Below are 25,507 nucleotides of genomic sequence, written 5' to 3'. Positions count from 1 at the left end.
GTCAAGCTACTTAACATATTTATCTCCTCAGATAGTTATTTAGGTATAGTTGACAAATAAAAATTGTATATATTTAAGGTATACAATGTGATGTTTTAATATGTATGTATACATTGTGAACTGATTATGACAGTCAAGCTACTTAACATATTTATCTCCTCAGATAGTAATTTAAGTGAAAATACTTAAATTATACTTTTGTAGCAAATTTCAAGTGTATAATATATAATTATTAACTATAGTTACCATGCTGTTTATTAGGTCTCCAGAACCTAATTCATCTTCTAACTGAAAATTTGTACCCTTTGGCGAACATCTCCCCATTTTCTTTACCCCTGGCCCTGGTTAACCACCATTCTAGCCTCTGTTCCTGAGTTCAACTTTTAAAAATTCTACATGTGAGACCTTGCACTCATTTGTCTTTCTGTGTATAGTGCATTTCACTTAGCAAAATGTCCTCCAGGTTCATCTATGTCGAAAATGGCAGGATTTCCTTCTTTTTTAAGACTGAATAATATTCCATTGTATATATACCACATATTCTTTATCCATTCTCCCATTGATGGATATTTAGGTTGTTTCTGTATCTTATCTATTACAAATAATGCTGTAGTGAACATGGGAGTACCGATATCTCTTCTGAGTTTGTGATTTTATTTCCTTGGATATATACCCAGAAGTAAGATTCCTGGATCATATGGTAGTTCTGTTTTTAATGTTTTACATAACTTCCGTACTGTTTTCCATAATGGTTGTACCAATTTACATTTCCATGAGCAGTGTACCAGGGTTTTCCCTTCTTTCCACATTTTTGTCATCACTTACCTTTTGTTTTTTTTGATAATTGCCATGCAAACAGGTATAAGGCGATATTTCACTGTGATTTTGATTTGCATTTCCGTGATTATTGGTGATGTTGAAAATTTTTTATATGAGTGTTGGTCATTTGTATATCTTGTTTGGAAAATCATCTATTTAGGTCCTTTGCCCATTTTTTAATTGAGTTATTTGTTTTGTGCTATTGCATTTTATGAGTTCTTTATATAGTTTTTATTCTATTTTTCAGGTGTATGGTTTGCAAATATATTCTCCAGTTCTACAGGTTTCCTTTTCATTTTGCCAGATTATTATTTTAAATGATTAATTGATTTTGGAATAAGAAATTAATTCTTTTATACTTTTACATCATGTCAAATAAGGATAAATAGCATTTACTCATCAGCATTAAGTAAAATAACTTTTATTTAATTATTTTTGTTTTAGGCAGGTTAAAATGTTGTGCTATATTTAATCCTACTTTACTTTCTCACAAGTTGATGACTATCACTTTCTCATGCTGCCTTGTATAATCCGGGATGCCTTTCTGAGACTTCAGTGTAGACTCTAGCTGAGCTTAGCTAGATTCCTTTTTTCTTTTCTTTTGAGATGGAGTCTCACTCTGTCACCCAGGCTGGAGTGCAGTGGTGTGATCTTGGCTCACTGCAGCCTCTGCCACCCAGGTTCAAGCAGTGCTCCTGCCCCAGCCTCCTGAGTAGCTGGGATTACAGGTGCCTGCCACCACCCCGGGCTAATTTTTGTATTTTTAGTAGAGATGGAGTTTCACTATGTTGGCCAGGCTGGTCTGGAATTCCTAACCTCAAGTGATCCACTCACCTCAGCCTCCCAAAGTGTTGGGATTACAGGCGTGAGCCACTGCATCCGGCCTAGATTCCTAATATATGACATATATATGTAGGCAAAGGTAGATATTCCTAGTCACGGACCTTTTAGCTATAAAGTAAAGCACCCATTTGGAATAAGACCTTGATTTTTTTCCCATTTCCTTTAGCTATGTGGTATCTGCAATAGCAGGCATCACTTTCTTCCTTTCTTAGGTAGAATAATATGGTAATAGATGCACCTTTGCATCTCTCTCTCTCTCTCTGAATCCACATGCTGTGTGTTTATATTATATCACATCACAATCACACTGCCTCTTTTATGGGAAACTAAATCTATACTCATAGCTACTGCTTAATGTATAAAAAAGCCATGGACTTGGAGTCAGTGTGTTCTAATTTGGATATATAATTCATTAGTTGTATCTTCTACAAAACAGCCTCTTTTGCTTATTTGGAAATAAAAGGGGCTTGTCTTTGGGTATAAATAAAATAGAAAATATTTATTAGAGCCTGTCTTTATTAGAGCACATGTTAATATCAAAGTCTGTAGCTTTGAGGATTAGTTAAGATAGAGTTTCCAGTTATTGATTTCTATTTTTTGACTGTTTTATATTTTAGGAGCTAAGTTCTTTTCAATAAATTGAAATACAGGTTTCCTCTACCAACCCCCCTTATCTTGCATGCAAACCCCGTAGGGCAGGGACTTTATCTGTTTTCTTTACAATATCCCTAATTTTTAGAATAGTACCTGGCAAATAATGAGTGCTCAATCAATGTTGCATGAAAGAGGATATTTCAAAGGAACTGAAGGTTTAAGTATATATGACTGGTGGAATAAAAAGAGTTATTGCAAGAAATTGAGGCTCTGAGAGAAAAGACAGTTACTTCAGAGAGAGTTCACTTGAGTATGAGTGCAAGAGAAAGGCCTGTAAGATTTAAGAATATGGAATGGGGTCAGATGAGATGTCATACAGGATGATAGAGCATTAAGAATTATCACAGAAGTGACACAAATTGAGCATCTCTTATTCAAAATGAGTGGGACTAGATTGTTTCAGATTTTGGATTTCTTTGGATTTTGAATATTTGCATTACAGTTACCTAGTTGAGCATCCCACATGCAAAAATTTGAAATCTAAATGCTCAAATGAGCATTTTCTTTGAGAGTCACATTGGCACTCAAAACATTTCAGATCTTGGAGCATTTCAGATTTCTGAATTAGGGATACTCAATCTATAGTAGAAGCCCTTTGAGGGAAACCCGTGATTCTGCCGCTACTGCCTGTCATTTGGGTTCTGGTCGTACTTCCCAATTTACAAAGTGTATTCACATAAACCATTGAAAAATAAATGGCTTTCAGAGTGGATGGACTCTCTGAAAGAAGACAATGTGTGTGGAGAAGAACATGGGGGTCAAGAACTGAAACTTGCTTCCAGTAATGGGGTAGGAAGTAGAGCCATCATCATGGGTAAAAGAGAAATTGTTGTACTGAAAAAAATTAAGAGGATTATTGAAAAAGTGTGATTACGGAAGCCAAGGTAATAGAAAGGTCAGGAGGTAAATGAAGCAGTAGGTAATTTAAAGTTTAGAACAAAAATTAAGGACAATGATGAATAAGTTAGCTCTTAGGAAATTCCTGGTTACATGAGAGAGTGAAACTTCCATGTAGTGATAAGAATAGGGTCATACTGAAGTGGAGAATGAATGTAGAAGAAATAGAGGTAACAGCTATAAACTGGCTGCTTGAGAATTAACAGTGAAATAATCTAGAAAAAAACACGTGGCTCCTGGATGGGTTATTAGGGTCACATGAAAGGGATGGATTTTTTCCCCAGGTTAATGTTTTCCCTACCCCACCTTCCTGTTAATTATCTCCTATCCCTGTTCCAGAATTAACTTCATATGCAAGTAGTTAAAAAAAATCCATAACTGCTAATATAGTTACAGAAAGGGGTCTAAAACATACATATCGATTTTATACTCATTATTCCATTTATACATTTATGTAAATTTAGGAAGAGTCTCCTTTGAATTTAAACAGATGAATCAATAAAATTAGAATATTCAATTTTATAAATAGCTTTAGCGTAAAATATGCAGATATGCTATTGTGTCTAATAATTTGAGACTCTTTCTTGAGTAAATATGTATAAAGAAGTTATTTTAATACTTTTACTTCAGAATAATACACTCTGTGTGTTTGGTTTGATTAATGAACCCGGCAGATTGGCAAGAGAGTGTCTCACTCTCTTCTCTATATGGGGAGGATCTAGAGATATTTAATACTAGAGAGAGCGAGATTGGTCCTTCCATATCAACTGACATTCTCTCAATTTACATTAAATTTCTTTGTGATAAGAACCTGAACTCTCCTGAGCAAACTAAGAGAATAACTGATATATTGGAAATGGGGATAAGAAAGGCTAGATAAATGTGTTTGTACAAGGTATTTACAGAATCAGAATTAGCTTTAATAATTTCTTAATTAAATTTTTAAGAAAATGAAATCTTTTTTTGTCAATCATGCCTGGTAGAAGAGATATTAATCTTGAATACATTTTAGAGTATGGTTTTAATTTTGGCTACCCACTGTAATTCAATCATAAATACAAGGAAATATGATTGGGAATTTTATTATCAGCAGTTGAATAGGGAAAATGTATATTTTAACTATTAAGCAACATTATGGCTGTATTAAAAAAATTACCCATATTCTTGCCTCCCCTAAGCAAATGTTAGAATTATTCCATGTTCCCTTCTAGTTTTTATCCATATATATTTAGAAGATTGAGAAGGGAAAGGGAATTCTATTCTTATACTTCCACTTAGCTATAACACTCGTGGATAGACTTTAATGACTATAATTTTCTATTGTATATCAGATTTACGTTTCCCATTTCTATTATTAAACGCTTAAGTGATTTCCAGATTTTTCTGTTCAAAGTAACACTGTATTGATTTTCATTGTTTCTATAAATTTTTATGTATTTCCCTTAAGATGAACTCTCAGGAGTAGTTTTACTCAGTCAAAGGATGTGGATCATATATTAGTTGTTATGAGCTATTATGTAACTTGCCCAAGGTGACACAGCTAGAAAGTGACAGAAGTAGGATTAGAACCTAGCAGTCTGGGACCACGTTCTTAACCAATGTACTGCACTGCTGGCTCAAGAGATCCCCAATCCCATGTCACTGATCTAGGTCATGAAAGTTTAATATGCATCCAATTCATTTATCAAAATTATGGCATGAATTTGCTGTGTATGTGACACTGTGTTGGGGATTCAAGAAAGAACAGAATATAGGCCCTGCCTTAAAAGCCTATAAACTGTTTGGGAGAAGGGAACAGATAGGTAAAAAAGTATGATAAAATGTAATGAGTTGTATAATTAGGATGCTATATGAAGACAAAGAAAAGAGTGGCAAACTGAACTGTGGAGGGGAGCCTAGTGTAAAGAGGCTTCTAAGCAGTGTTGGGTTTGCTTAAATGGCCTGAATCAGTTCCTAGGAAACCAAATTGAGCAAGTATTGGAGTGTACTGCCGGCATCAGAACACCATAAAGGCTACATGGAGCTGTAGAGAAAATAAGCATGTAGAGAAAACCTGAGCAAACTTTACTAAAACTTGGAACGTGGACTAAAAAATGAGCTTTGGAAATTAAATTATGGCTGAATAGAGGTTGAGGACTCCAGAGAGATTTACTGCCTGTGAGATACGTATTTACATTTGAAGGGAGTGAGGAGTGGATGATCCTCGAGACCATGAAAGTATTCCCTAAGTTGTAAAACCGAGAGGTGCTAGTCTTATCTTTCCCCTAGGAAAATTTGTTTTTGCTCAGGGATAGATTCTTCCTCCCACCCACCACCCCACTCCAGCCCACCCCACCCTCTGGTCTCCAAGAGGGGAGGAGGTCTGTTAATACAAGCCTTCCTCTATAACATCCCAGATTGATATTTTTAGGGTTCCTTGCTGAGTTAATTTCCTGTTGCTGCTGTCACAAAGTGCCACAAATTAGTGGCTTAAAACAACACAAATCTTACAGTTCTGGAATTCAGAAGACTATAATGGCTCCACTGAACTACCCTAGGTGTTGGCAGGGCTGCATTCCTTTTGGAGGCTCCAGGGTAGAATCCCTTCCCTTGCCTTTTCTAGCTCAACTATTAATCCTGTGACTCATTTTAGGAGCTAGGCACAACTCTTAGATCTGGGTTTGGCAGTAGTAGTAAAGGCAACTCACCTAGACCTATCTTTGAGATAAACACTCACCGTGGAATTAGATCTCAGTCTTCTAGATCTAACCACAACTCCCCTCAGAAAGTATTATACTGTGTGCTGTGGTCTGAACGGGGCATTGGAGGGTAATTAGATCATGAGGTTGGAGCCCTCAGGAATGGGAGTAGTGCACAGTGACATGGTGGGAGTAGCTGCCCCTCCCACCATGTGAGAGAACACGAGAAGGCCTCCATGAGGAATGAGCCCCTACCAGACACTGAATCACCTGGCACCTTAATCTTGGACTTACCAGCATCCACAACTGTGAGAAATAAGTGTTTCTTGTTTATAAGCCATTCAGTTTATGATATTTTTGTAATAGCTCAAGCAGATTAAGACACTGTGTAGGCTGGGCGCGGTGGCTCACGCCTGTAATCCCAGCACTTTGGGAGGCTGAGGTGGGTGGATCACGAGGTCAGGAGATCGAGACCATCCTGGCTAACACGGTGAAACCCCGTCTCTACTAAAAATACAAAAAATTAGCCAAGCGTGTTGGCGGGTGCCTGTAGTCCCAGCTACTGGGGAGGCTGAGGCAGGAGAATGTCGGGAACCCGGGAGGCAGAGCTTGCAGTGAGCAGAGATCGCGCCACTGCACTCCAGCCTGGAAGACAGTGAGACTCCGTCTCAAAAAAAAAAAAAAAGACACTGTGTAAATATATGCCTTATTATTTCAAAGGTTAGCTGATAACCTTGGTGGAGAAAATTTTCACTAGATTTAGTCTCAGGCTTACATATTACTTTCTGTCCTTAAATTAGTTGCCACTAATATAGTAGTTGTTGTCACTATTAAATAACTATGTATGCAACAAATAGATCAGAGCAATAAAGGAAGAATTAAAAATTAGTGTGGAATGCTTAATACACCCTTAGGCATCTATATAATTGACATTAATCTGTAAATTACCACTGTTTTCTTTTCCTGTCCATTCCTCACCCCTTGTATTTCTCATCTTCCTTTTTTCTTCCTTTTCGTTTCCTTTCCCTCCCTTTTAATTAGCAAGTAGTATAAAGATATTTACATTTATTTTTCTTAGTATTGTTATTCTAGAATAGAGTTTTTTAAAACTAAGAATTAGTCATTCAAGCTGTTGTAAACCAGACCCTCAGTATAAATTGGATTATCAGCTTAGAATTTATCTTTTAAATGTGTTATCTTCAATGTATTTCAAGGTAGAAAATAAGCGATTTTCATCCTTTACTTTTCCCTTCCTTTCCATTTTAGGACTTTTCTTGGTAGAGATGGAAATCCAAATAAACGGAATGTGCACAATGAAACATCTATGCATTTGTTGTGTATGGGACCTCAAATTATGATATCTGAAGGAGCCCTTCATCCTCGCTTGGCACGCCCCACAGAAGATGATTTCAGAAGAGCAGATTGTCTGCAGATGATCTTAAAATGGAAAGGAGCAAAACTTGACCAGGGTGAATATGAGAGAGCAGCTATTGATGCTGTTGATAACAAAAAAAACACACCCTTGCACTATGCTGCTGCCTCAGGGATGAAAGCCTGTGTAGAGGTAAAACTTTTTTTTTTTTTTTTTTAAATATTCTGCATTGTAAAATTTGTATCCAGGTAATATGTAACTGTCAGTTTTTTGTTTTTTTTTTTTTATTGTCTTAGTAATTTGGTCATTTTTTTTCGCTTTTGTCTTCTAAAAGACCCTTTTAAATAAAGGGCCTCTTTTTTTTTTTTGAGACAGAGTCTTGCTCTGTTGCCAGGCTGGAGTGCAGTGGCGTGATCTTGGCTCACTGCAACCTCTGCCTCCCGGGTTCAAGAGATTCTTCTGCCTCAGCCTCCCGAGTAGCTGGGACTACAGGCACGCACCACCACGCCCAGCTAATTTTTGTATTTTTAGTAGAGACGGGGTTTCACCATGTTGGCCAGGATAGTCTCAATCTCTTGACCTCATGATCCGCCTGCCTCAGCCTGCCAAAGTGCTGGGATTACAGGCAGGAGTCACTGCGACGGGCCAACGGCCTCTTTTAAATAAAGTTATTTCATTGTTTTAGGGAGGGAGAAAGCCCCACAGGTGAACAATCACTTTTCTAATAAAGTGGAGTCAAGAGCAATTAAAAATTTGTTAATCTCTTAAGATATTGGTCATCAATTAAGCACTATCATATTTAGAGTCATAGTTATAGTAGAGATATATTCTGCTTTTTTGCTGATTTTTTTGGTCACCAATTTATAAAATTTATACATGTTGAGTATAGCAAATTTTTGGCAAATGGAACCTATAGTTTATGTAGAATTGATGAGCTCACTAAGCAATGGATAAATATTAACAAATACATTTATTGGAGTCTTTTTAAAATCACTTGGAATTTTAAAATGTGTATTTTTCTGTTTAATTGGCGTTAAAGTGCCCCTGAATACATACTGTATTATATTGTAATTTTTCCATATCTATTTCATGTATAAATATATAACATTATTTATATCTACAAAATATTTAACAACAAATTAGATAAAATCACGCATATAATATGAGATCTTAACTAAGTTAAGAAATCATTATATAGTATCATCACTACTATACATAGAATAGGTTTTTCTCAGCTACCAACATTCATATCCATCCTTACATATCTCATAGAAGTTCTTTTGCATAGATGTATTTAAGTATGTGTGAGGAGCATATTAGACTGGATTACAGAGTATCTTTATTACTAAAAGTATATACCTTTATTGGAAAAGCAATTATCATAATCAGATTAAAATATATACCTGAAAATTTCTTGTTTCGTTAATGTTGTTCATGTATACTTTAGACTTCTAAGTAGATCAATATACCAAAAATATGAATGTTCATTTTCTTATATTAAAAGATTACCATCACTTATATTATTTCTTCAGTATATCTGAAGTGTCAGTTCTTTCATTTCTAATATGCTTGTGATCTTTTGTTTACTGCTAATGTTTGTGATACTTGCTAATCTTTTAGAGTCTTTGTCATTTCATTGAGTTTGTGTAACCTTTACCCATTAGTTAGTTAGTGATGGTCATTAACTTGAAACTATTTTTCAAGCAATACTTTTTTGTTTGTTTGTTGTTTTAAGAGACAAGGTCTCTCTATGTTGTCCAGGCTGGTCTCAAACTCTTGGGATTAAGTGATCTCCCTGCCTCATCTTCTGGACTAGCTAGGACTACAGGCACACACATGCCACCAAGCCTGGCTGCAATGTTTTCTAACATTGATCCACTGTAGTGGAAGAATCTCCTAGGATTTGGAGGATAGGCGACTAATAGCAGAATTCCTGAGGCTTTTTACACAAGCTTCTCTGTACATTGTCCTGTGTTTACCTATTGTGGAAGAATTCCTGCTATAATGACTCACCATTATTGATGGGACTGCATCATACTTCTCAAATGGACTGGAGTAGAAAGTAGATTTTTCTGGATAGTAGCAATAATGCTCTTAAATATTTTAAATAGGCCAGGCACGGTGGCTCACACCTGTAATTCCAGCACTTTGGGAGGCCGAGGTGGGCAGATCACAAGGTCAGGGGTTCGAGACCAGCCTGGCCAATATGGTGAAACCCCATCTCTACTAAAAATACAAAAATTAGCCAGGCGTGGTGGCAGGCACCTGTAGTCCCAGCTGCTTGGGAGGCTGAGGCAGGAGAATCGCCTGAACATGGGAGGCAGAGGTTGCAGTGAGTCAAGATGGTGCCACTGCACTCCAGCCTAGGCAACAGAGCGAGACTCCATCTCAAAAAAAAAAAATATATATATGTATATAAATTAAATGCTTTAATATCTTGCTTCCAACTTTTCTGTATAAGCATTGCTTTAGTAGTTGTTGATTTTGAAGTATGTTGACAATGACATACTTATTAAATTTTTCAAAAAATTGAGAGTGTTGTTTTTACCAGTGTTATTTTTTGCTCAGTGAAAGAAATTAGCGCCAGGTTTATACTGTACTATCTGGCAGGCGTGACAATTTGCCTGATATGTATGTGTGAGCATGTAAATGTGTGTGTGTGCTTTAACTGTTTGACCTATCAGCATATCACATCACATAAACCACATCATTTGATGATTGTTTTCATTTTCTGTATTTAGAAGAGCTCTTTGACTTAATATTAAATATAAAACATTCTAAAAGGAGCCCTATAAATACCTTACATTTATTCTAGTTTTTATAACATTTCAGCATATTTTATTCAGATAAAGCTTATCTTTGACCTCTTATATATACTTGATTATATATACTCTTGTCCAGCCTTAGGCCCTTAATGATTTTTTATTATGCATACTGCTAATTAAACCAGAAGAGTTTCTCAGGGAAGCATATATTAACTATCTCCAGAAGCCTTATTTTGTTTTCTTGTACAAGTGCATACGATAAATACAATTGTCACTTGGTATCCAAGGGAGATTTGTTCCAGGACTCTCTGCAGATACGAAAATCCACAGATGCTCAAATCTCTTATAGAAAATGGCACAGTATTTGCATATAACCTACACACATCCTCCTTATACTTTAAATTGTCTCTAGATTGTGTATAATGTACAATGTAAGTGTCATTAGGGAATAATGACAAGAAAAAAACATGGATGTTCAATACAGACACAGCCATCCATATTTGTTTTCCAAATATTTTTTACCTGCTGTTGGTTGAATCCAGGGATGTGGAATCTAAGGATGTGGAGACCACAGATGGAGAAGGCTGACTATACATTAAAATATGTGACCTGTTTAACTGTACAACTTAATTCTTATTATGAGTCTCTAGTTATTTTCAGGTGGTATCATACTACTTTGATGAACAGGAAAGGCTTAGATGTCTCTTATAAAGTTTAGTGTCATAGTTAATTTAAATATTTTTTTCTAAACTTATTTCTTTATATCATTGCTTTTAGTGTTTGGCTGTAAGAATAATAGTTATAGTAACTAACATTTGTATAATGCTTTCTAATGTTTATAGTGCTCATTGGTACCAAGCATGATATAAAGGTTTGGGTTGAGTGAAAGTGTCATCAGATATTTATTTATGTTTCATAAAACTAAGAGATTATAGTATGGTGGAGGGAGCATTGATTTTTAGTCTTGGTTCTCAGAGTAACTATCCGTGGAACCTTGCATGTGTCACTCAGCCACTGTAATAGTTTCCTCTTGGGTGGTTGGAATAGATGATCTCAAATTTATTTGGAAGATTCCTTTTAACACAGATTCTCTATTAGCCTGTTATTGCAGTAAAATATATCCCATTTTTAGTGTCTAGCCTTTAAGATCAAAGAGATTATCTTTTTTCCCATTGTTAAGGCCAACCTGTTTCTTAACTACATCTGTGGAAGTATATCTTCTCTAGCTGTCAAAAACGTTTTTCTCTCTGGTATATTTATTTAAGGATAGAGTTGATGAAGTCATCATTGGCATTTAATAATTTAAACAGTTTCTTATAGCTCATTATTTTGTACCATAGAAATAAAATATTTATTTTAAAACTTCCCCATCTCCCTGTAGTAATTATGTTCTGTAATAAGCGCCCCCCACACACACACACAGAGAACATAAAATTAAAACCCCTTAATTATAGAGTTCTTCAGGGAACCTCCAGGTGTGAAGGTATCACACGGTATGTAGAGTTGCATTGGTTATCTGTGTCTCTGATGCCTAGATCTGACTTCTTTGAACTTCTTCATGCTATATTGTTGCCTGATTGACTTATGGATATCCAACAATCTCTCAAATTCAGCATTTTCAAAATTGTACTGTCTTCTTTTCTACCCAGTAGAGACTTCACTAGTGCTTGATTCTTGACTCTAGATTCTATTAATGATGCTACCATTATCTCCTTATCCAGTATTGATACCTGTGCTTACCTTGGATTTCCCTCTTTTTTTTGTTAATTGCATCAAACTCATACTACCCATGGCAGAGTAGACCTCTGTCTCTTTGGACCAGTTCCTCCATTTATTTCTGTGGCCACTTTCTAACACCAAGTGCTTTATGTTGAATCCTCACTTTGGCATAGTTTTCAGAACTTCCTTACACAGAAAAACCTGGAGTTTCACAAATTAATTATTCTAAATTATTTGTGAGGTAAAAATAACACAGAGGAGTAGTCTACAATTGTTTGACAATTAGGAATGCTTATATGATAAACATTTATTAAGGACAGACTATAAATAAAGCACCTGAAATTCTAATTTTATTTCATATTCCAAAAATTATTTACAGATCAGCAAACTTTTTTCTGTGAAAGCCCAGATAGTAAATATTTTAGGCAACTCTGACATTTTACCTTGAAAGCAGCCACAGACAATACAGAAACAAAAGAGGATGGCAGTGTTCTAATAAATCTTTATTTATGGACATCGCCATTTGAATTGCTTATAATTTTCGTATGTCATGAAATAATTGTATTTATTCTTTTCAACCATTTGAAAATGTAAAAACTGTTTTTAGTTTGTGGGCTGTACAGAAACAGGCAGCAGGTTTGATTTGGCCTAAGATGACTCCATACTTGAAGATTATTTTAAATATGTAAAATAGCATTATCAATACGTAACGGGTCCTATAAGCTTCAGTTATACAAAGGACTTAAAAAGTGCTATGTAATGGATACTCAGAACACAGAAATAAAGTTCCATTAAATCATAAGTCTGACAAAAATTTAATAAATAATATACTGTTCTTAGTTACTGAGAGTTTTTGTTTTCTGCTTGGGAACAGGAATGGACTTGAGAGGGGTGGTGGGTTAGATGTATTAGCATGGCTTAGTAAAACATCCAGTGATATTTCTTCCTTTGGTAGACTTCCATAGAGCAACCCTAGTCATTAGGCCTCATTATGTTTCCATTAGGGCTTAACTTGTAATAGTGATTCAGTAAATAGTGAATGTGACAGGTTGTTTTTGATAGTGCTTTACTCTTTGTGAAAAGCAATTTTTTTAAATGAGTTTTATCTTAGCTATTTCCTGTTCAGCTGTGACCTACTTGCTTATGCAGAGTTTTAAGTGTAGCTGCTTCATGTCAGATCAAATAGAGGTCACTATAAAACCAAAGGTGGTAAGTCACACATTTTCCTTTACAGCTACAGGGCCTATTTGACACTTTGGCAGCTATGGGAACATTTCACACTTCATTGAAAAGTCGTAAAAACCATTCACAGGTCAGACTGAAGAATATTACCTAATTATATTGTGTTTTTAGCACCTAGAGTTTTAAAACTGTGTAAAGAATACAGGAATTATGTTTCCGGTTCAGCAGCTGAGTAACTTTGCCTGTCTGGGCCTCTGTTTTCTAATTTTTAATCAAGATAGTTATGATCTCATTATTGTCCCTCAAATATTATGATGCTAAGGCCTATATTAACTATTTAGGCAGTGACTGTTACAGGTATTGAAGGGAAGGAGAGGTAATTTTTTAATTTTACATATCCTGGAAGATTTCATGGGTAGTAGTAAGATTGGAGTGGGTAATATTTCAGTTTAAGTATTTGTGGCTCTCAGACCTGCAGCTTCAGTTCTGACAACTTGTTATAATTAACAAATTATTGGGCCAACCAGACCTTCACATTCTGAATTTGTATCTCTGGGAATAGATTCCAGAAATGTTTAGCACGTTCTCCTGGTGATTATTTGCATGGCAGAGTTTGAGAAGCACTGTTCTAGGTCTCAGACATATGCAGATTGAAATATTTTGTGGAGGAGTAATAAAACAGATTACTTTAAAGGAGGATAGAGGATGTACCAAGTAGAAAGTACTAAATGCCAAGATTAAGAATTTGGGGTTTCTTTTAGAGAAAATTGAGCCATGGAAAATTTTTTGGCCAAGTGCGGTGGCTCACGCCTGTAACCCCACCACTTTGGTTGGCCGAGGCAGGAGCATATCTTGAGCCCAAAAGTTCAAGATCAGCCTGGGCAACATAGTGAGAGCTCGTTTCTACTAAAAATAAAAAAATTAGCCAGTCGTGGTGATACACACCTGTAGTCCCAGCTACTCAGGAGGCTGAGGTGGAAGGATCACTTGAGCCCAGGAGGTGGAGGCTGCAGTGAGCCGTGATCATGCTACTGTACTCCAGCCTGGGTGACAGAGCGAGATCCTGTCTCCAAAAAAAAAAAAAAAAAAGAAATGAATTTTTAATCGGAGAGTGATACTATGAAAGCAAATATGATGAGATTAGCCTGATGGTTGTAATGTACAATAGATTTGAATGGGGTACTTCCAAAGCAGTGTTTCTTAAAGCCTTGCTACTCAAAAGAATCGTCCTTAGACTGGCATTGACATCAGTCACCTGAGAACTTGTTGGAAATGCTGAATCTCAGCTCCATCCAAGACCAACCAGATTTGAATCTAGTTTAACAGAATCCCAAAGGGATTCTTATTTAAAGCTTGAGAACCCTAGCTTGGGGCATAATTTGTGGGCTACCTATAATGGAATCACCTGTAAAAAGTATACATACCTCTTACAGTCCCCTCTCCATATCTACCTAATATGACTATCAAGCTACGCAAATAATTCTTACACCGTTTGAAAACCTTTGTGCTAGAACAGTAGTTCTAAGCATGACTACACAGAAACCTCAGACCAATAAAATCTAAATTTGTGAGAGGGGACCCCAGACATTGGTAAGTTGAGAACCAATGTATTAGAAGGAGTGATAGGAGTTAGAAGATTAATGCACTAACTCTATTGTGAACTGACAAAGCGTCTGGGTTTGTGTGGTGGTACTGGAGATGGAAAGGATGAGGCAGATGCCAGGGACATTGTGAAGAACTGTTAGCCTTTGGTGACTCAGTCGGTTGATAATAAGAAAGCAAGGGAAAGAAAGCTTTAAAAAAAAAAAAAAAAGGATGGAGGCTCTATAATGTTTAATATTGACAATAGTGAGCTCTCTCTTTTTGATTTGTGTACATTCTCTATACCTGCTATCACATCTATAATTAGACTAAAATTAATTAACTTTATTTTTAAATAAGATGAGCATGGTTTTGATCCTGAGTGACTTCGAAGCCTGCTAACAATTAACAGACATTAGAAAGTAAGGTGAAATGGAGGAATTGGTTGAAAGGAAGGGAGAATATATTGAGTTTTCATTTAGAAGGCTGGATATTGACATCCTAGCTTATCCACATGAAATGGTAGGCAGGCTGTTGACGATTACGACTAAAGAGTTAAGGAATAAAGAATATAGACACTCATTTAGAATTTAGAATTGAGTGTTATCTACATAGAGTTGACAACTAAAAGCAAGATAATGTATAGATGAGAGATGCAAGGAAAAGACTTTAGGTTATAGATAAAATAATAGAGTTAAAGTCACAGCATCAGTTTGAAGAATGCCCGTGTTCAAAGAGATGAGAATAAGAAGTAGTGCCTATGAGGGAAACACAAAAAATAGAGAAATAAAAGAACCAAGATGATACAATGTCAAAGATGCAAAAGAAGAATTTCAAGGAGAGGAGCTGTTCAATCATGTGATGTGCTGCTGAAAGTAAAGGAATTGGAGGACTGAGAAACGCTGATGGATTTGAGAGTTAAGAGGTATTAATGATTTTCTGGAATATTGTTTCAGTAAAATAGTCCAGGTAGAAGTCAGATTCCTGGACATAATTGAGTCATTTGCTGAGGAAATTGAGAGACAATTGGTATCAATAACTAATTTGAGAAATATGAAGGCCAAGAAAGCTAGAAAATTTTTAGGAAATTAACCAGAAGGATAGCAAGATTAAGTTATAATCCTGAGTAAGTCAATCCAGAGTCACCACCCATTTAAAGGGTGATCAAAGGGATGGGGTGGGGTTTGTCTTGAATAGTAGGGGTTACCTCTCTTAAAGCCCCCTACCCCTCTTCCTCTGGAATTGTGAATGGAAAGAAAGGCAGAATAGTAGAACAAATGTGTTGCGATCATGGTAATTTGGTTTCTTTTAAGGTAGAACATTTTATGTGCCACCAAGATAGGCTTAAAACCATGTTTAAGTAAAATACTCAGTCCTCCTATTAAGTCCTCCTTAGCTAATTTGAGACTGGGAAAGCAGATGCTTAGTTGGGATGCTTTGGTTGAAGCATTTAAAAAGTACTCTTCAGAACCAGACATAACTTTCTATTTTGTCAAAGTAAGACACCTAACTTTATTCCACAACACTTTAGCAGCTATCTCCCCTTAATGCATCTTTTACTTACTGGTGTTCCTGACTTTATTCCCTAAAGGTCAGCAAACTGAAGTACTTTTTAACACATTCTCCTCAGTGTCAGGCATTATTGCTGTCAGCTGTCTTCCATGCCAAAGGTAACATACAGGTGGATTTTCATAGCCAAGCCTAATGCTACAAACATGGATCTTCCCATTTCATAACTGATTATGAGTTTCTCTACAGGTGCCAAATTGCAGCAATGAGATACAGGTCTTTATGGTTCCCTAACCCCAACTGCAGTCAAACTCATTAGGGAACACCTTGCAAAGATAGTTTACTAATCATTCTCACCCAGGTTCTAATAATGGTCAGCAGTTACCTTCAACAATGACTTCTCACACATCCCCTCTTCACACACATTTTTTTAACCCCCCAATGAATGAAGTCCACATTCTGGCATACCCTTTTAATAAGGTTCCCCTTACCAAGATTCTGTTAGGGTACAGCTTCTTAAATTTTGTTGTCTTTGCTTTTGTTAAGGAAGACTAGGGCATTAAGTTAAAGATGATTTGTTTTCTAAAATTAATATTTTTTTGTGTGGTAATATCTGTTGCAAAGTAAACCAAATCCTGATTTTGAAAGTTATCCCAGCATGCATTTTAGAAATAATTTTCTATGACTCTAAATAGAGAACTCAAGAATAAAGTCAGCTCTTTAGTTCTGCAACAGTCAGGAGCAGATAGTCTATTTTGTATTTAGGTTTTGGTAACTTGTGAAACAGAGAGGGTAAAAATGGTAATAGATCCTGCTATGGATATGATAAGTCTCTGGATTTACTATAAGTTCCCCATATTGAATAAATTAGGTAATACAAATTTATCAGTTTCCACAGCCACATTGGTTGTACTTTAGGCTCATTGCTTCTCAAACATTTTTGTGCAAAAAGAATCTCTTGGAGATCAGAATGACATTTTTATTCAGAGGCCTGGGCTTGGAGGGGTTTGGGGGATGATGCTGAGATTCTCCATTTCTAACAAATTCCCAGGACATACTACTGGTCCCCAGACCACACTTGCAGTAAAAAGGTTCTAGGTGGCAAATAGCAGCTGATAAGACCTTGCCCTCGGAATCTAGAAGGTGGCTGCCAGAATGACAGCTTAGAGCCATTCTTAGCAAACATTTTTCTGTAAAGGAACAGATAGTAAATATTTTAAGCCTTGTGGCCACATGTCTTTATTTCATAGTCTTGTTTGGTTTGCTTATTTTTACAACTTAAAAACCACCTTAGCTCTAAGGCATACCTCTGGCTAGAGCAAGAAGCTAAAGTCAAATCCAGTGGGCTCGTCCAGTTAGCCCATGGCTTCCAGATCTGGCATTGATATAAGCCCGTTGTTTTGCGAGGATTCTTAGGACTGTAGGAGAACCGTGAGGATTCCCGTTCCAAAGAACTTTATAGGAAGATTGTGTGTTTGTTGAGGAGAGAAAGAAGATAAAATTATTTGGAAGAAAATAAAAAGAAGCTACCATTTTGATTAACTCACGCTAAATGAAAATCTCTAGAAAGTGTTAACATTTAGATCATAAGTAAGAGTCTGGGCAGAACTTCAAGATGGACCCAGAATGCATTTCACTTCGATTTATATGATTAGTCTACCTACTTACGAGTCAGTATAGTGTCCGGTCATGGTTAAAAACTTGGTCAGACTTGTGTCTGGATCCCAGTTCTACTGCTTACTAGCTGGGTAACTTTAGTTAGTCAAGCTACTTAACTATTCTGAGATACAATAATACCCCTGTTATATGGGGTTGTTAATGTTAAATGAGAATGTGTGCTTTAAAGTGTTTAGAAAACAATAAATACTGACTGTTACTATATTATTGTGAGTATGACTGGATCCTATAAAAGAATCCTGTGGCCGGGCGCAGTGGCTCACACTTGTAATCCTAGTATTTTGGGAGGCCAAGGTGGACGGATCACCTGAAGTCAGGAGTTCAAGACAAGCCTGAGCAACATAGTGAAACCCCATCTCTACTAAAAATACAAAAATTAGCCGGGTGTGGTGGCGGGCGCCTGTAATCCCAGCTACTCGGGAGGCTGAGGCAGGAGAATCACTTGAACCCAGGTTGCAGTGAACCAGGATCATGCCATTGCACTCCAGTCTGAGTGACAGATCAAAACTCTGTCTCAAAAACAAAAACAAAAATAATCCTGTGACTGTTAGGCTGTCCATTAGAGTTGTCCTAGATATGGTTATCCTGGCATTCATGCCCTTCTTAATATCTTTGCAGATATAATGGGAAACTTGAACCTACAGTCCTTAATAACAACATACTTAATTTCTGCAAAGCTAGCAGAAACCTCATTACTAAACAAGTCAAGCTACTATTCCATGTGTTTTTAAAGGTGGGATTTCTTTGGGTCAAAGAGAGATTGGATAGACTTAGCTTCCCAATGTGGCTATCAGTAGCTAGTCCCATTACTTATTTTGAAGAATATTGAAAACAGCTTTACCTCAGTGACTTGCTCGTCCTAATTTCATTTCAGTGTTTCACTGGATAATGAATGAAACTTTTGTCTGCCATGCCAGGACATCCAGACTTTAGTAGTTAAATTAACAGTATCAGCAGTGTCCTTGTTTAAGAAAGATTTATACAAATTATAAGAAATTTAAAAATTTAAAGTACTGAGTAACTATAAACTTTTTCAAGTTTTATTTTTGGACTAAACAAAATGCTTAATTTCTGAAGTTTAAAAAACTGGTTTTGGGTTTTTTAAAATTATTTTTTAACAAGAGGAACTCATTATTTGAAAAACAAGAATTACTAATCTTAAAATCAGAAGCCACTGGTATCTAAATACCTCTTTTTTTGTCATTTCAAATACATACTGTACATACTGTTGCATTTTTGTTGTGTTAATTTTATTATATTTTTAATGTTTTAAAAACAGCATGAAATAACTTATTTGAACCTGCAGTTGCAAGTTTTTGAAAAAAAACTTTTTTAGCTTTTAGTAAAACATGGAGGAGACTTGTTTGCTGAGAATGAAAATAAAGATACTCCTTGTGATTGTGCTGAAAAGCAACACCACAAAGATTTGGCCCTCAATCTGGAATCTCAAATGGTATTCTCACGGGATCCCGAGGCTGAAGAAATAGAAGCTGAATATGCTGCATTAGATAAACGAGAGGTCAGTTTATTTTTTCTTCTCAGTAAAAAAATTACATGTAATTTTAGATTTTATGTTGTTTTGTACTTTTCTTCTTTAAAACTCAGTTTGTGTGTTCTTCTTTACAGTATTCTAAATATCCTGTCATCTTCATAGCCATAAAGTATAAAAATACGCCTAGGCCAAGCACGGTGGCTCATGCCTGTAGTTCCAGTGCTTTGGGAGGCCAAGGCACCGGAGTTCTGAGACCAGCCTGGGCTATAGCAAGACTCTATCTACAAAAAATTTTAAAAATTTCCCAGGAATGGTGGCCCACACTCATTGTCCTAACTACTCAGGAGGCTGAGGCAAGAGGATCGCTTGAGCCCTAGAGTTCAAGGCTGCCATGAGCTATGATCATGCCAGGGCACTCCAGCCTGGAGACAAAGTGAGACCCTGTCTCTAACTTTAAAAATAAATAAATAATAACATCTAGGAAACCTGGAGCTATGGGTCTTTTGTCTATCATACATGAGTGTGTTTACTTACAAATAAATAAGGTGCTGATGTGAGATATGAATCCCATTCACTCCTCCTACTACAAGACTCCAGTCCTCCAGTTCATCAGTCTCACCTTCTCTTTTGAATTGATCGTATCAACAAACATGCTTTGGTAGATCCCATCTTAAAAACAAAACAAAATACATAAAAGCAGCCATTGACTCAACCCTTCCCTAGCCCTGTCTCTCTTCCCCTTTAGTTGTAGCCCCATATCTCTTATCTTCTTATGAGAGAACCACTTCCTCACCTTCCATTCCCTCTTTAGCCCACTGCAGTATGACTTTCTTCCCTTCTACTCTGATGGAACTGCCCCCTGTCGTGGAGTGACATGTTGCCAAATTTAGTAGGTACTTTTCTGCCCTCATCTTACTTGAATTCCTCAGTGGCACTTATGCAATTGACCAATCCCTTCTTAATGAAACACTTTTCTCTTGACTTTGGGGACAACATTCTCTTCTCATTTTTCTTTATGTCTTCCCGGTCTCAATAAATATTACCTCTGTCCACTGAGTTACTCAAGCATAAATGAGGGAAGCATTCTTGATTCCTCACGTTTTCTTAATCATCACATCCAAACAATTGGGGAATCCTGTCAATTTTACCTCCAAAAATACAACCTAAATTCATTTGTTCTTCCCAACCTGTACTCCTACCTCTCTAGGCCTTCACCACCTTCACTTCTTATCTGAGCTACTGTAATAGTTTCCTTACTGGTCTTCTTCCTTCTATTCTTGTATCTTTAGAATCCATATTGTGCACAGGATTCAGAATGACATTTTAAATGTTATAAATATCATTTAAATCATTTAATGATTTTTCATTGTACTTAGAATAAAATCCAAACTGTTTGCTCAGATGTAAGCCCTTATGTGATCTGACCACTACCTACCTTTCCAGCATTATCTCAGACCTTTTTTCCCCAGCACACTTTGCTCTAATTGTAATACCTAGACTACACCAAGGCATTTGCAGTTGCTCTTTCCTATGTCTGAAATTTCGCAGCTGTTTTTTGCCATTCTTTCTAAAATAGGTCTCCTCTCTTCCCATTATTCTTTACTGTATGCGCTTTTTATTTTAATTTTTAAATTTTTTATTATTAATATTTTTGATTGAAAAATAATAATTGTATACATTTGGGAGTACAGTGTTGTGTTTTGATATGTATATGCAATGTGGAATGATTAAATCAAGCTAATTAACATATCCATCCCTAACTCACCTATCATTTTTTTAAGATGAGACATTTGAAATGTACTCTTATTTTGAAATATACAATACATTATTATTGGCTAAAGTCACCATTGTGTAATAGATCTCAAAACCTATTCTTCGTGTCTTATCTGAAACTTTATGCCCCCTGTTTATTTTTCATAGGACCTATCACATGCTATAATTATTTTATGTATTTTGTTTACTTGTTTATTGCCTTTCTCTCCTTCATGGACTGTCAATTCCATGAAGGCTAGAGCCATGTCTGCCTGTTCAGCAGACTATTTTCAGTGTTTGAAACAAGCAGTGGCTTGCACAAAATAGGCATCCGTAGATATTTCTTAAAGAAATTATAACACAGTAAATTTTTTCCTACCAAAAGGATTCTGATTCCTCAGTGTTTAGTGCTAACTTGATTCTAAAAGGTATTATGTAACTACTGGTTTGTACATGTTTAGAAAAATAATCATACAATCATGTTGTTTATTTTCCCAGTGGACTCCCAACAATTTCGGAGCTTTATACTCTCCATATGGCCAAAAGAACTGAGTTTCTTCGGATTAAAATTTACTTTTAAAAAAATCTTTTGTTTCTGTGGTTAGGTTATTTTATAGGCAAGCTTATTCAGATTAAGTACACATCGAAAGAGAGAGGGCCTATGCCCTAAGAATTTTGCTGGCCCTTCACATGGTTATTTAATCCACATGGGAACCTTGAATGACAGTTGTGCTCTCCTCCCCACCTTTTTTTAGTGAGGAAATAAACTAGAAAATAACTGAATAACTTGCCAGAATCAAAGTGAGCTGAACTTGATTCTTCTGACTTCAGGTCCAAGCACCTTCCGTTTGCCATATTGCCTCCTTTTTGACAATCCATTATCTTGAGTCAAACAGAAATTTTTACTGTAATAATTAATATAGTCATTTAGTCAGAAGATATTTAGGCAGTAATATTCCAGAAATAATATTGATGTAATTAAACTGCAAGACATTTAGTTTTTTCCCCAAAATACCATCTTATTTTAATTTATAATTGAATCAGGTAGTAACAGTAGGCATTATCAGTAGATTTAATATCTAAATGGACTTAATATAACTAATATTAAGAAAAGTTACAGAAAAGTTTGATACTAATTCTATAGGAAAAAACTACTGTGTACAAGAAGAATATTGAAGTATACCAAAATGATCTTTATGATTATAGGTAATCTGCTTTACAATTATTATTTTGTCTATTTTCATGCATTTCCTGACATTTATAATGAGTATTTATTGCTAAAAATGTAAAATAATTTCTTCATCCTGACTGTATCCCCGAGTGGTAACAGTTTCTTAAGTGTACTACCAGACTTAAGCAAACATATATATATATTGAATTTTTAATGCAAAAGTAAGATCATGTCATATATTGTATTCTGTATTTTTTCAACTTAACAATATATCATGAACATCTCTCCTAAGTCAGAACATATACTTTACATATTTTAAACATTTACCTGTTGCTAAACGTCTAAGTAATTTATATATATTTTACCTTTAAAAACAAGGCTACAGTGAATATTTGTCTGATATATATCTTCTTTATCCAATTGTGCCATTATTGTAGTTGAAAATACAGATTCTAGAGCCAGACTGTCTGAGTTCATATCTTTGCCTGATGGCTGACTTACTATGTGACCTTGAGCAGATTACTTAAACTGTCTGCCTCAGTCTCTTCTTAAAATGAAGTTAACAGTCCCTACCTCATAAGGTTATAGTGATCCTTAATGAGTTAATATATGTATATACTTTGACCAATGCCTGGCTCATTTTAAACATTAGCTAATTGTCTGCTGCTATAATCATGATTATTACTTCGTAGTCATCATTATTGCATTGTATACACATTTTAAAAGTATAGTTCCTGTGTGTCTTTAGAAATTGATTTGATGGGCCATAAGATTTTAAACTTTGTCAGATGCTCTTAAGCTGTCCAGAAAGATTATACTGATTTACTTTTATTTCATTAGTATATTAGAGAATCTTTTTCTCCACATTCTTGCTAGCATTGAATATTATCAGTGTTATTATTATTTACCCAGTTTGGACAAATAAATGGTACTTTGTTTATTTCTCTGATTATCGTGTAAATTGACTGTTCAGTTGTACATTTTCTATGAAGTATGTTTTCTTAATGCTTTCTAAGAGAACTTTGTGTGTTTTTCCATATCCTAAGTTTTTTACTTATATGGTATTCAGAGGTATAATTTTTTTTCCTTTTTGTCTTCTGAGTTTGTGACTTGCTAATACTATGATCACACGTCCCTGTGTTTTTCTAGTTTTGTAGATTTTTTCAACGCATATTGGATTTGTTTTGTCTACTATTTTCACAATGTAAAGAGTAATACTTTCATACTCAAATAAATACCTATATTACCTGGATGTTTATAGCAGTACTATTTATGATAGCCAAAAGGTGAAAACAACTCAAATGTTTATCAACTAATGAATGGGTAAACAAGATGTGAGATATACACACAATAGAATATTACTCAGCCATAAAAAGGAATGAACTACTAATACATGCTATATATAATATGGATCAACCTCAAAAACATTATTCTAGGTTCAAGAAGCCAGACACAAAAGGTCACATTTGAATGATTCCATTTATATGAAAGATCCAAAACAGATAAAAGCTATAGAAACAGAACTCATATGCTGGACATTGCCTTAGCTGGCTACCTGGTTAGCAGGTTTAACCTACTCTGTTCTGCAGAAGCTGCTGGCTTCCTGTGATGCTCAGGCAAGAACAGCTGAATAAGGAGAGAGAAAACTAAAATGCCAAGAACTAGGGGCAGGGAAGATAAGGAGTGACTGCTTAATGTTTATAGGACTTTCTTTTGGAGTGATGGAAATGTTTTGAAACTAGATAAAGGTGGTGATTGTACAACACTGAAAATGTTCTAGATGCTGCTGAATTGTACACCTTAAAATGGTTAATTTTATGTTATGAGTTTTACCTGAATTTTTTTTTTAATTATTTTTTATTTGAGACAGAGTCTCACTCTGTTGCCCAGGCTGTAGTACAGTAGTACGATCTCAGCTCACTGCAGCCTCCACCTCCCGAGTTCAAGCGATTCTCCTGCCTCAGCCTCCCAAGTAGCTGGGATTACAGGCACCCACCACCACACCTGGCTAATTTTTGTATTTTTAGTAGAGACAGGGTTTCACCGTGTTGACCATGCTGGTCTTGAACTCGTGACCTCAAGTGATCCACCCACCTCGGCCTCCCAAAGTGCTGGGATTACAGGCATGAGCCACCATGCCCAGCCCCCTTGAATTTTTAAAAACATCAATGCTTTCTTTAAAACTTATATTTGTACCTTCTACTTTGACCCTGGTTGACTTCTGGATTATTTTGCCTATGCTGGTGATTTTACATGGCCTGCTGTGTGATTGTATTAAGTCATATATTTAGATACTTTTAAAAATTTATGTTCTGAAGGTGAAATGTATATTTCAGCTGAGTTTTAATTTAGTCAATGATCTGGACAGTGTATATTTCTATAACTCCTTAATTTAGTCTTTTCCTCCAAATAATTAAACTATAAATGGATAAAATCCACTTCTTATTCCCATCATTCAACAAAACTGAGTGACTGCTAGACACTGTTTTAGATGCTTGGAGGAACAAAGATAAGTGACTACACTCTAGGTGTTTACGTTCCAGCAGGGAGAGAGAAACACACAAATAAGTTTAAAAGTAAGTGAACATGTAATTTTGGAGAGTGGGAACTGCTATAAACAGATTTCTTAAATGAGGTATTTAAGTGATGGCTAGGAAGAGTGTTTTCAATTTATTTAAACACCAAAGGGAGAACAGAAAAATTAGCGAGTATTAGACCTAGGTTGGGGTCAGATTCTGTAAGAGCAGGACTGTGTGACTACATCTGAGTGTATGGAGGGAAAAGTGGGCAATATGCTGCTATGAAGCCCATCTAAAGAATCATCCTTCCCTTCTCCACTCTTAGTCTGTATAAGTTAAAAAGGCTCAACGTTCTTTTTCTGGCAAGAAACTCATGCTGGACATTGCTGGCTACATTAGTTAGCAGGTTTAACCTACTCTTCTCTGCAGAAGCTGCTGGGTTCCTGTTATTTCAGAGTACAGCTCAGGGTAGCCTAGGTCTTGATGCCCAGGCAAGAACTGCTGAATAAGGAGAAAGGAAGCTGAAATGAAGGGAAGGGTCAAAGAATCCTAAAAACTTTCCTGGCTATTTTTTCCACCCTCCCTCCCAAGCTAAGCTCATGGATCAGCTAATGAGAGATTGCTATTAAAAGGAATTAGAAATATCCTTTCTCCCTGAGCATCTAAACATCTTTTAAACCTTTAACAGTTGCAGTTACTTTTGGGTAAATAAATGCCTATTCTTTTTCTTTTCTTTTAACAATAAACATGTTTTACCGATAGGGAGGGGAGGCTATTTTCCTTGTGAAAAAAATAAAAACAAATACTTTCATAACTCCTTTATGTGACAGCCTTTCTGAAATGATTTTTGAAGAGAACTATTTTATGATAATATCAA

At 35.9% G+C, this 25,507-nt stretch overlaps 1 protein-coding gene across 10 annotated transcripts in view; it reads left to right on the top strand.

Annotated features, from left to right (window-relative positions):
• Positions 1-25,507, top strand: part of ANKIB1 (ankyrin repeat and IBR domain containing 1) — a 164,810-nt gene that overhangs the window by 62,663 nt on the left and 76,640 nt on the right. For 7 of the 10 annotated variants that reach the window (XM_055272726.2, XM_055272727.2, XM_055272720.2 and 4 more), the window contains exons 3-4: positions 7,158-7,455; positions 19,033-19,215. In XM_055272726.2, coding sequence (XP_055128701.1) covers positions 7,158-7,455; positions 19,033-19,215 — 481 coding nt within the window. Of the gene's footprint in view, positions 1-227; positions 399-7,157; positions 7,456-19,032; positions 19,216-25,507 lie in introns of those variants that run through there. The other 3 variants (XM_063636355.1, XM_055272728.2, XM_055272729.2) reach the window with 2 other exon arrangements.

This window comes from Symphalangus syndactylus, chromosome 3 (genome assembly GCF_028878055.3).
Source record: "Symphalangus syndactylus isolate Jambi chromosome 3, NHGRI_mSymSyn1-v2.1_pri, whole genome shotgun sequence".
NCBI classification, from domain to species: domain Eukaryota; kingdom Metazoa; phylum Chordata; class Mammalia; order Primates; family Hylobatidae; genus Symphalangus; species Symphalangus syndactylus.
The sequence above is the reverse complement of the archived record's forward strand: the minus strand, read 5'-3'. Positions and strand labels throughout refer to the sequence as shown.